Source organism: Uloborus diversus, chromosome 4, assembly GCF_026930045.1.
Source record: "Uloborus diversus isolate 005 chromosome 4, Udiv.v.3.1, whole genome shotgun sequence".
Taxonomy (NCBI): domain Eukaryota; kingdom Metazoa; phylum Arthropoda; class Arachnida; order Araneae; family Uloboridae; genus Uloborus; species Uloborus diversus.
This window is the reverse complement of record NC_072734.1, coordinates 19,310,679-19,323,975: the sequence shown is the minus strand read 5'-3', so window position 1 is coordinate 19,323,975 and position 13,297 is coordinate 19,310,679. Positions and strand designations below refer to the sequence as shown.

Genomic DNA, 13,297 nt, shown 5'->3' with positions numbered 1-13,297 from the left:
TGCCACTCGGGAATACGAGTCTGGGTAGCAGAGAGGTTACGGCTTCCGTTTTAATCGAGCGCCTATTTGTAGGTGAAAGTCCGATTTGGCTCAGACAACACGATAGAGGGCAGCACTATCTACGGACAATTCGATAATTTAGAACCAGACTAGAAGATGAATAACTTTCTGGTCTAGCACTCCCGGAGGTATCGTTTCACTTGGAGGACATTGTGACCACGAGCATATTTAACGTCGCCCAGTCACCATTAATGACGACGGTGGATCTTCGACCAGCGAGGATCGAACCCAAGACCCTCCGGTCACAAAGTCCGATGCTTTACCGATCAGGCCACCACGGCCTCATTATGTAATGTAAGCAGATGATTGACAAGTACTACAATGAAATGCTCAAAATATTTACTACGAAAGTTTTACCTCTATCGCATTCGGTGTGAAACTATAGTTTGGGTCTGATATGATGAATTCTGATAGAAAAAACTCGCTTGTTGCACATTAAGAACCTATATTGTACATTTTGCGAACAATACAATTTTGGACATCCTTAATTCGAATATGCTCGTCCGAAGTTACTCCTTTTTTAGTTCAGAATAATCCTATATTGTAGGGATTCGGGGAAGAGGACAATGATGATCAATTGCCTCCTAGAATTTACAAACATAATGTTATAATGCAGTGTTGCACGTATTTTGTTTTTTACCTTAAAATGCATTGAATGCATACCCTTTGCTCTCCGCCGCCCCTTGGAAAACGTTAAAAGACCAAACCTGAGTTTCCTTTCGTTTTTAGAACCAAAAAGATATACTTTTCGAAAATATACAGCACGCTCGAAGAAAACCCAGTAGAATAAAAGATTCACAAGAAATTGTGAGAAATATACGATTTCCTCGCTAAGAGCACGATGTGATGGTAATATAACTGAGTAATTATATAGCAATGCTTCCTCATACTGCTTGGTCACGCCGAGAAGAAATGAAATACTTCAAGGTCATGACATCTCTTACAAGAGCCAAAATATAGCACTGGTTCTATTGTTCTTAATCGGTCTATTATTTACGTGATGTGATCTTATGTTTAACTTATGATTCAGGTGCTTCAACACAAGACATGCATGTTGCTTTGCAGGAGTTTTCCGCTTCTGTTGATTAACTTTCCGCCATATTATAAAACAGAAAGAACACTATAAATTTTGGGATATTATGTTTCTTTACTTACATGGCTCATTCGCTCCACCACGCTCCAGACCCAAACCTCCAGCATGCATTTTGTGTGCTCCAAAAGACTGCATGGAACCAACAGTAAATTGGAACGGCGAACCCGGGATATGGATGTCTTTGCACCTGACGCTGATGGTGTGGACACCGGGTTCTTTCGAAGAAAAAAAGACTCCGTACTGACAGTCTTCCATGTCCACAATAACTGCGTCGTCCGTTACTCCGGTTGGATTGGTTACTTTGGCAGCCATGTCGAATGCATTGGTTCCTGGAGGAATGAAATGAGAGTTGATGAATGAAAATGAATTGAAATGGGAATGTGTTTAGGAGCATTTCAGCGAGTAAATTACTGATTACATCACAAAAGCAAACATGTCCTCATGTGTAATAAACACATTAGGACAGTGCAAATAGAACCTTAAAACCCAATGAAAAAGTTCTAAACAAATTCAGTTTAATGAAGAATATTATCACCGAAATATTTTCTAAGATGTTGGAATTTATCATAAAGAACTAGAAAGTTGCCCGTCAAGGTATGACGGGTGAAAATTGCTTCTACATCTTAACGAAGGAAATTGCCTGCTGGCTGATATTTTGATAGTTGAAATTTTAACCCTAACTTCAATGGATTAACCTTCAACTCCAGTAGATAGCGTTTATTGTTAATCACTTCTTCGCTTCTTTATTCGCTTAAAATCACTCTAACCAATAAAACAGTTAAGTTACCAAATTCAGTTCACCCTTGTCAAAATAAAGCATTTTCCTGCATGTCAAGCATCACCAAACAATATTTTCCAAATTATCATGCAGTGGCGCGAGTTTCATTGTTGATGACGTCAGGACCGTTACTCGATCATTCGTTATTATGTATATGAGGATTTCAACTATTAGATTCAATTAAAAGGTCAACAGTACAACACCGTCGAATCAACGCTGCCCGCATTCCATTAGGGCACTAATTCCACGAATAGTAATGGTGCTTGTAAATCGTGTATGTCATTTTGGAGCCAGGGTTGTTCTCTTCACGGTTAGAAATGCAATTTGAACAGAATGCAATCGTCTTTTCTTTTTATTTTTTCTACCAGTCAAAATTAATTGTTTATTCTGCTCTTGATGGTGTTTTTGAAACCTTGAAAATGAACAAGATTATACTTTGGTTTTGCAGCATCAGGTTATGATAATTGTGCGTTAATACATTCCACAAGACTTGTTATTAACATCCCGATTATCAAATCCTGATGCTGCAAGGTCAAAGTAGTTACGCTTTTAACTATTCAAAGTGAACAATTTAACTTAGGATGTTTAAAATAACTTCAAAGTTGTCTATGTCTTTAAGACAGCTTTCTATATGAAAATTTGTTAAAGGTCTCTAAGGTGAGGTGGCGTATAATAACATCAAATCCGTACGGTTGCTTTTTGAAGTGTGCGTGTAAATGTGTGAATATATGACAGATTGCTTCTCAAAAACCTATTTTGATTCAAGATAGAAGAAAAAGAGAAGTTGTAATTGATTCTTGTTTTCGTAATGCGAATAATCTTTGTCCCTACATTTTATTCCTGTGCAATTAAAGAATTTTCCTTTTTATGGTAAATGAATTTGAGCTTGTAAATTTTAGCTGGCGTGAAGTAACTTCATCTATGATTATGTATTGTAGTGCGTACAAAGCCTCCAAATTGGAAAAATGATTCAAAGTACATTTGAAGTTAAGGTTTATAGTTTAACATTTTACCTAAAAATGATCCAGCAGAATTCAGAACACATACAATTCCAGTGAGAAAACAAATTCTAAATAAGTATCGAGCATAGTAAATTTTTTAATTTTATGAATCGTATAAAAAGTCTTTAACATTCTGATACATTCTACGAACTGTTCATTTACATGCATTAAAATAACATTTCACCACATTGAATAATAAAAAATGATTAAAAAACAATATCAATCTGCTGCCATTTAACCAGGAGGTGGCAATCATAAGTAAATTTTTGCACATTCAAAAACCAATTTTTTGAAAGTTAATTTTTCACTAATTTATGGCAGTCCCTTACTGAATCAAAACATATTAAGAAAAAGAATAAATCTGAAGAATGAATTTAAACTCAAACAACCTGGAAGGCGGAAAACAAGTTTACATTCTTGTCCGATGTCAACAATGGGTGCTTGTTCAATCTTTTTCTTAAAAGTTTCTCGGATGATATTTGAACCAGGTCCAGTAACTTTCACGGTGAATGGACTGCCTAGATGAAAGAAAAACCTTTGACAGATTTAAACTAACAATGGAAAAAAAAATCATTTTCACAAAATTCCAACAAATGAAAGCTTTTTTAAACATAAAGAGCGTTTATCGAGAATGGGGTTGTTTCCTTCAATCAAAAGTAGTACTTCTAGTCACTGAAATTGATAGGAATAAGCAAAAAAAAAAAAAAAAAAAATATACATGGACTCAGAAAATTCTTTCATTTTCCCAACAGTTATTTTTTAAGTATTTTTTTAAAACGTCCGATTTTGCAGACAAGGCGTGGTCTTGATGACGTCACAAATGATGCCCTTTGGAGCATTTCGTACCGCTTTTCCACGTTATGATAATCAAGAAGCGAATTAAAATTGCGCTCTACGCTTGCTATCAACCGTATCGTTGCCAATACACGTGAGTAAAGATGCGAATTAAATATTTTGCTCTGTGAATGGCAACAAAGAATGGCATTTCATACTTGTGATGTCATCGGCAAGAAATGTAAACAATAAAAACTCAACGATTTAAGTAATTTTTTAAAAATATTAAACTTAAACAAATTATTTAAAAAATGGTTAGATCCTATGTTTTTAAGCATGTTCTCTCAGAAAAAATATTTTTAAAATTTTGAAAGCGACCCCATTGTTTTACATGTGAATATGTTAAAAAAGAAAAGTCATGAAATACTTCTTATCTAGTTCCTCATTTAAACCCCATATTGTAACATTTAAAAAAATAATGTGAAAAATAGTTATTCATAAGGTGCAATTGAGCGGCCAAGTTCTATGAAGGATTTGTTTAGAAATTTGACCCAAAAAAAAAAAAAAAAAAAAATATGAATAAATAAATAAAAATAAATAAAATAAAATAAAGAAGTACGGAAGTATTTATCCTATTAAGACCGCAGATTTTAATCTGGCAAAACTCTCCTTTTTTTTCTTTTCTCCTCCTCCCCTTAACCTTTTTAAATATGTATATGGTAAATAGTTATAAGGGATGGGTAATAAATAATGCAACGGGGTAAGTGGGTAGTAAAGAAACATACATTTCTTTCATTTCATTAGATTGTTTTTTAAAAATATATTTAATAACATATTTATAAAATAAATATTTGAAGTTTTATAGGTATTTTGTGTTTTCAGTGATATTTTTCAAAAACCAAAAAACTGAACCCTTTTTAATAGTGTTGTAATAGTAAGTGTTTGCACTTACGCTCAACCTTTTAACTTTGACAATTCGCAACTCCAGAGCTCGAATACGCTACCTTGAGTTGATTAATAATACTAAAGAAAAAAGTAAAACATTCCATTCCACGTGTTTTCTTTGGGGTATATTACAGACTTCAGACAGTTTGTGGCGTAATGTAATTTCAGAAGAATAGAAACGAAAGCTCCCCACAAACACGATAAAAAAAAGTCTGTCATTCACCTAGCGTCAAAGCCAGTTATAAGTTACGGCATGCGTTTGTTTTACCTTTTGCATCCGCCATTAGACAGTGGCTGCAGCGCCCCCTATAGTTTATTGGAGTTGCGAATAAAGCAGGATAATACTTTTCACATTTCCTTCGTTATAAATGTTTAGTTTATTGTTGCCATTATAAAAAATCATAATTTTTAGCCTCTAATTTTTAAATTCTTTCCCTCCTCATTATTACTGAACAACTCTAAAATTGCAAAAATGAATAAATGAATGAATAAATAAATAAATCAAAAGTAAAGGAAATAAAAAGGTTAAATCTTAAGAACTATGTTAAACAGTAAGACATTAGTACAAAACAAATTCTATGAAATAAACTTTTTTTAAAATATCGTTTGCAGTTATTTAGATTAAAAGATTTTCCCTTCGTTGGAATTATCATCAAACATTTTAGTTTTTGTAACTTATATTCGACTTCCACTTTTAAGTAGTTTGGTTACAAATTGGAAAGTTTTTAGTGTGAATTTCTTCTCATTACTTACTTTTAAATTGCAATTTCTATCAATAAATGATACTGTGTTTACAATGACAAAAGAATGAATGGACATTATTCACAGCAATTTGGAGTGACCTAAATATTGCACGATTGCAACCGTTTATGATTGAATGAGTCAAGTCAGAATATTTTTTTGAAAATGGTGACTTCTTTTTACATCGACGGGAAGGTATATTGAAATGGAAACTATCTTTTTTAACATGTAAGTTTTCCGCTTCTATTTAGTTATTTTCAAAATTTAAGAAGAATCATTTATACAATCTCGTGTGAAACTTAAAATATTTTTTCAAACAATTATAAATTTAATTTAAAAATATTAATATTTGAGATATGAGCCACCAACAATAATTTAATTAATTAACCAATTGCTTATTTGAGTACGCAACTAGTTAAACAAGTAAGTAACTAAATATAAGGAAAATGTACTATGAAAGAGGTTTGCCAAAAATGCAGAAATATTAAGAAAGGTTTCTTGTTTCAAAATTTTGTTGTACTGGATAGAATTTTGTTATTTGAAATGAGAAAGGAAAAAATAAAATCTGATTCGACTTTCTTTAACACCTAGTATTTAATGAATGTTTTTCTAACAACTCGAAGGGTTCGTGTACCCATGTACGCGTGTTTTATTATTACTTCTTATAAATGTATTTTTTTTTTTTAAATTTAGTTTTTTATAAGCTCTAAGGCACTTACACCTTGCATAAATATGGTAAATAGAGAGCAGCACTTTTATAGTTAAAAGAAAAAAAAAAAAAGATGTTTTCGCTGCGTCTCAAAGCTGAAATTGTAGCAACAAAAACTTAATGTAACGTGTAAAAGGAACAAAAATACAATATAAGTGTCTGCAGTAAGTAAAATAACATTTTAATTACTTACAACCTTTAAGTTTTTGCGAACCAGTATAGAGGAAACCAAGGGACCGTTTAAGGATCGAAATGGAAATTGTCTCTGTTTAAAATGCACTGTAAAAAATGTGTGCAACTTTATTCAGTACTAGTGGTACCCGCACGGCTTTGCCCGTAATAGATAAATTAAAAGGTCTTTTGGTTCGCCTGTGTATTTACAAATAATAGATGGTGAATTTTCTCGCCAATTGGCTTGTACCCATGTTACGGTTCCACTTATGATAATTTCGTATCTCGCCAATTGGCTTGTGCCCATGTTGCGGTTCCACGTTATGATAATTTCGTAATTTACTCGTCCATCTTATTATAATTTTGTTCTTAAAACTGGAATAGAAAAAGAACCACATCGAATTTCCGAAAAATCGCTTCGAGGTGCACACCCCCATGCTACAAACTAACTTTGTGCCAAATTTCATGAAAATCGGCCGAAAGGTCTAGGTTCTATGCACGTCACAAAGATCCTGACAGACAGAGATCCGGACAGAGAGACTTTCAGCTTTATTATTAGTAAAGAAAAGAAAAGCGGTGGCAGCTAGCTGCCTCCATAGCAATGGAGTAACTTACTGATAAAACTGATGTAGCGTTACGCATCGCTTATAACGTTACGCCAGTTTTATCAGTTAAATTACTCCATTGCTATATATGCCGGAATAAGGTTACACAAAGTGCAGAATGCTGCCACCGTATTTACGGAGTTAAGTTACACAAACTTTTACAGTATGGGTTTTATGAGAATCTTGCTAAATATCGTCAAACTGGCATTGGTTTTGGCATCTCATTTTTGCCGTAAAATTTGTCAATAATTTGAAGTTGTAGACAATAATTTGGCACTGTATCGCCAAGTGGTCGCCAGTTCACATTGTTTTCAGCTTTCATTGAAATTAACCTTTAAGTGAAAAAAAGAAAAGAAAAAAAAATCGAAAGAGTTTAAAAGTACAAACAATTCAAATGTCATCAAAATCGGATAGTTATTATTATTATTATTTCTTTCATTTGAAAAATATTAACACGATTATTATTATTATTATATTTTTGTGATAAATCTTAAAAACTTAGCTTTAAAAAATCACACAGTAACTAAAGCTTTACTGTAACTGCTGTGCGATAATTCTGTATTTTTCTTGACTTTTAATTTAAATGTTTAAAAGTTTTAAAATCAGGGTTAAAAGTTGAGTACTTTGTAAAACTATACCATGTTACATGCAATTATGACTTTATGAGTTATACAAAGTTTTGTTGCATAATTTAATAATAATATTTTTTTTTTGTTTCCAATGAATCTGTATAAGAGACCCACCTGAAGAGGCGTCTAGGCCATAACCAGACCTAATGCGCTCACCAACAATGCATCAGTATCTCATGTGTCACCATTAAGGCGCTGATGCATGACACAGTAGTTTTTTGACGCCCAGTTTCCACCAGATGGAGACACCTGGACTCTCTTTGATGCGAAATTGCACTAGGAATTTAATTTTGCCTATTGAATTCTAAGCCAAACGAATACCCTAGGGATCTTGTACATGCCGCATAATCATACGACATGGGCACTGATGATTTCTGCATCTCAAAACTCCACCGACTGGCCACCCCGGGTCGGAACCCGGGTCCACAGGCGTAGAAGACCAGCGCCTAACCATCACGCCACCAGCTGGTTAATATAATTATTCAACACGTTAATACATAAAATTGTCCATGAAATTTGAAGTTTACAATTTATCTAGCCAATTTATATTTGATTTATGCTTGTATGTGCCTATTTATAGTGTGTCAAAATTTAATGCAGTGTATTCAGATTATTCTTAAGGAAGAAATTTATTCTTATTTATTCAAGCTAGAGACTATGGAGCAAGTTACTTGAAATGTACATGTGATGTAAAGTTTTAACTGAAAGAAAGTATTAGTTATAAAATGTGTAGTGAGTGCAAAGACGATTTTTGCACTCCCCATTATTTGTTATATTCAACCATTCAGAGCCTTTCGGAGGGTTGAAGAAAAATAATAATAAAAATAACAAGAAATTTTTTCATCACTAAACGTAAACACATGATAAATTGCTTGTGATGAGGAAATACAATAAACTGTTGATGTTGGAGAAAAACTTCATATTCTTAAAAAAATACTTTAATTTACATTGCCGATTTTTTAATACATACCTGGGACATGGTGATCTGCAAACTTTAAGTTGATAACGTAATATCCAGGCTCTGTAGGTTTATAAGAACATACTAGTACTCGATCCCCTTTATCTTCACATTTAAGTTCGGCTGCACTCCTCCCTTCTACAGAGAAGTTGATGCCACCATAACCTAAACAAGTTACAATTCTTATATGAGCGTTTTTGTTTGATGTTATGCAAAGTAGATTTTAATGGTTGACTCATATATTCTTCTATACGCTTTAGGGCGGGGATCAATTACTTTTATTTGTGGTCCAGATACTTTTAAAAGTTGTTATCGAGGTTCAGAAAAAAACTATCATATTCTGCACTAACCAATAAAAATTTAAATCAGTTTAGCAATTACTTCTAAAATACTAGGAAAAGTAATCAAAGCGTCTTAAAACATAATTGTCTACATAAAATTATATTTTAAATAATTCATGTGTAGGTATAATTAATACTTTCAAGATATTTTTGGGGGTCCAGTTCTTGACATTCTGCGGTTCACATCTGAACCGTTGTCCACCAGTTGCCGACTACTACTCCAGAGTTTTAAGTATAAGAGTTAACGTTGAACTAGTGTTGTTTAATATTGCACTTTAATACTTTATAAAATATTTCAGACGTACAAAGCGCATGAAATAATGACAGTGTAATGTGTATAGAATGAGAAAAGGATGTTTAGAAATTCTAATGACATAATGCACTCTTTATGCTGATTGAAGGTAAAATTATTCAAAAATAAAGTTTGTTGAAAAATTCGAAGAATAAATTAATGAAGACGTTGAAAACATATATCTTTCACTTTTCTATATAATATTACAATGCAGTTTATCCATAACTTTTTATGAGTTGTATCTTTGTTTTTATATATGGCTCGGTCGACAACAAAACAGGTTAACAAAGCGGTCGAATATTCCGTTTGAAAAGTCGTTTTCAAATTCATGGTCTCCAAAGCGGTTAAGTAACATTATGTTCAGTAGCGTAGTTTTTGATTTGAGTTAAGCTTTAGATTAGAACCAAGTAAGCAACGTTTAAGACTCCTGTTTTAGTTAACTAAGGAGCTTGGAAGAAACTTCATCTTGTGCACATACACACACACACACACACACACACAAAAAAAAAAGCAGTTTCCACCGATGTAAAACGTTTAAAGAACTTTTTCTTCCTTCACTAGGAAATTTAAGTTGATTTTAGCTTTGAAAATGATTAAACAAAAACTAATTAGAAATGGAAAATAAATAAATTTATAATGAAAAAAAAGCTTTGAGCGCACACCCTATAGATGTGATTAAGTTTTGCACCAAGACTAGGTATTAGAAAGGGTCTTTTGAGTATCCCGCACAGACACAGACAGACACATATGAACATAGTCCTCATTTTGTATACTGGTATTCTAAGATTATTTAAAGGGTTTAAATAAGTAAGTAAACTTACCAGCATCAGCAGTATGTAATACAAATTGATTTTCTGCATGCGTTTTCCCTTCTTTTAAACCGTTGCCAGTAATTTTGATTTTTGAAGCATTTCCAATGTCTTTTACGAGAACGTTAATCTTCATGGGACTTCCTGGAACGTGATTTCCCATTTTCTTTACGTGCACTATGTGCTCACCTTCTTCCCGGGGAGTGAAAGATATGCCTAGTAAAAAAGAATGTTTGTAGCAAAGGGGTTGTTTCCTTCAGTCAAAAGTATTACTTTTAGTCACTAAAATTGATAGAATAAGCAAAAAAAAAAAAAAAAAAATGGAGCGAGAAAAAACCTTTCCTTTCCTAACGTTTATTTTTTAATTAATTTTTTAAAATGTCAGATTTTGAAAAAAAGGCATGGTCTTTATGACGTCACAAATGATGTACTTTGGTGCATCTGTCTACCGCGTTATGATAATCAAGAATCGAATTAAATCTTGCCCTCAACGCTTGCTATCAACCATATCGTTGTCAACACATGTGAGTAAAGAAGCGAATTAAATATTATGCTCTGTGAATGGCATCAGTAAATGGCAATTCATCATTTGCGATGTCATCGGCAGAAGCGTAAACAATGAAAGCGCACTGGTTAAAGTAAATTTTGAAAAATATTAAACTTAGTCAAATTATTTTTAAAATTGTCAGATTCTATGTTTTTAAGCATGCTCTTTCAGATTTTTTTTTTTTTTTTTTACAATTTCGGAAGCGACCCCATTACTTCTTCCAGTTATTATCTGAAGGCTTTTTCTAAGAAAGCTTGCCATCATTCTTAAAAATGTTTGAAAAAGAATATTGCTGAAATCTTTGATTAAGTTTTCGGTAGCAGTACTAACTCATTAATATTAAGAGCGGAGCAATTATTTTCAAGCTTTAGTATTTATTAGTACCAACTTTGTCTGCAAGAATTCAAATGCCATTTCAGACATTCTTATTGAGAGGAGTTTTTTATTGCTATATTTCTCTCTATTTTATGTGCTGTGTGTTTTTCGGTAATTTTACTATAACTTTTTGTTTCAGTTTTCATGCTCTTAGTGTCTGGTCTGTTATGTTTCATTATACTCTTCTTCTTTCTTTCTTTCTTTTCTTTTCTTTTTTCTTTTCCTTTTTTCCTTTTTTTTTTTTTTTTTTTTTTGACAAAAGAAATCATGGATTAACTACATTTTTTTTCAACTACCTTGCCTAAAAAGACTTTCTTGGAGTTTATTGCATTTTCTTTTACCTATTGATACTCATGCAACCCAACAACGTTCCAAATAAATTCTCCGAGTGAAATTTGTACTGAAGAGAGCATTAATAAAATTATCACTTAAGCCCATCATTTGTCCAATGATGTTTATATACTTAGGGTTACAAAAAGGTGCAAGTCAATTATTTTGAATAAAACACTTTGGGACTTTGTTAAGTTAAGGCTTCTTAAGTTAAATTTCCTAAGTGAGTGCTTTGGAGTAGTACAATGCAATGATGTTTGCAGAATCACACAAAAATATTAGATCTGTTAAATTAATGACAAGAGAAAAAGCACGAATATTTGGCTTATCATACTTTTTACAGAGAGTTCTATAGTTGATGAATGAAGTAAAAAGGTAGTGAATGTCTGCAGGTTGACTAACATTTTAGGATTTTAGAAACTACTCCTAATAAAGAGGCTACAAGGTGATTACAAAGTAAATTTTCAAAGTGGTTGAAATATCATTCACTTTGTTATCTTACCACTCGTTTTAACAAATGCCTTAATTGAAAAAGGAGTACAAGAAGTATTGATTGATTTCACATGGCCGGAGATTTCAATATTTTAAACACACAAACTTTAAATAATTTAATTAGCTAGAGATTGGTTGTGAGAACGAATCTTCTCTTCAGCTGCTCCACTAATCTCATGAAAAAGGTATCTTGTATTTGTCAAATTGTGTTATATTTTACAAAAACATTAAATATATTTTTTGAATGAAAGTTAGAGCAGAAGTGATGGGAAAAATACTTTTGAACATAAAATAAAAAACTTTTCAGAAAAAGAGAAAATGTACAACATATTTGTGGGAAATTCAAAATCATAATTATTTTTTAAAAAAACATATTAATAGGGCAGTATAACTGCTTACATAGTGATCCATCCGTTCGTTTCCTGACGAAACAAGGCTCCTCCAAACCCGATGGTGCGACTATGCTGGCATTGAGACATTTCACTTCCTTTTCTTGTACATTTAACGTAACCTCGCTGGAATGACCAAAGGTAATTTGACTGCGCTTGCGTCCCTCAGCTGAAAGAACAATATTATTCGTTGATAACAAATTCAAAAAAACGATTCCACATTTCCTTCAAAGATTTCCACCGATACATTTGAAACCTCAGCCCGACTTACCTGTAATTTTTGCTGGGAAAGGGCTTCCGCGAATGTGTTTGTCTCCAGCTTTGATGGACACTTTGTATTCTCCTGGAGACGGAGGAACGTATGTTACACTGATTGTACCATCTTTGTTATCGTGACAAGTCACTTCAGCTTTAGACGGACCATTTACTTCCACGGTTATTTTACCTAAAACAAACCCAAAGCAAATTTTTTTTGTATAAAAAGAGCAATATATATAGAATTTCCCAAAATAAGATCCAAATTCTGAATTTAAAGGAATTCACTAGTTGACTATGAAACAACTTTACCCATGGCATTGCTTTTGTTGCTTGATACTGTGAGCGTGCAAGGTTCCCCAGCAACGCCTCTCACGAGTCCCGCGCCATAGGCAGTGAGTGTACCGTTCCCCACATTATCAACATGAATTTTGTACGGGCTGCCTGGAAAAAAAGTAAAAAGTACTTATCGAGGAAAAACATACGTCTAACATCTAATTTTGTCTTGTTTCTTTCAGAATGGCCTACATTTTTCATGTTGTAATGATTACATACACTTATAAATACAGTGGACGCCGGTTAACTGAATCAGTGGTTAATTGAATCAACCGCTTTAAGGGGTCAAGTACCTTTCAAACATTTTTTTAAAATTTAAGTAAATTTTATAATTCTTTGAAACCATAACATGCATACTTATTTCGTAATCAATAATTTATTTTCAAAATTTAAAAATATTGGCTATTTTTCTAAAAAATTCAAAAAATTGAGGAAAATTTCAATTTTTTAAAATCTCCAAGGCTTTTTTATTTTTGCACTAATTTATAAAAAGTTTTTTGCTAAACGATCACTATAATCATCTCTAAAAGTCTGTGCATTCATTTGCTCATTAATTTATTAGAAAATTTTCTGTGATTAATTATGTAAAAAAAATCAAAGTTGAAAAAAAAAATTGGTTTTTAATGGTTTAACATGCTCTAAACATTTGAGTAATTTATAAAATGCT

At 32.6% G+C, this 13,297-nt stretch overlaps 1 protein-coding gene across 2 annotated transcripts in view; it reads right to left on the bottom strand.

Annotated features, from left to right (window-relative positions):
• Positions 1 to 13,297, bottom strand: part of LOC129221533 (filamin-A-like) — a 112,966-nt gene that overhangs the window by 34,438 nt on the left and 65,231 nt on the right. For both annotated transcript variants that reach the window (XM_054856024.1, XM_054856025.1), the window contains exons 3-9: positions 12,607 to 12,738; positions 12,311 to 12,484; positions 12,050 to 12,208; positions 9,919 to 10,122; positions 8,477 to 8,629; positions 3,322 to 3,450; positions 1,216 to 1,482 (exon numbers count right to left, since the gene is read on the bottom strand). In XM_054856024.1, the coding sequence (XP_054711999.1) occupies positions 1,216 to 1,482; positions 3,322 to 3,450; positions 8,477 to 8,629; positions 9,919 to 10,122; positions 12,050 to 12,208; positions 12,311 to 12,484; positions 12,607 to 12,738 (1,218 nt within the window). The remainder of the gene's footprint in view (positions 1 to 1,215; positions 1,483 to 3,321; positions 3,451 to 8,476; positions 8,630 to 9,918; positions 10,123 to 12,049; positions 12,209 to 12,310; positions 12,485 to 12,606; positions 12,739 to 13,297) is intronic.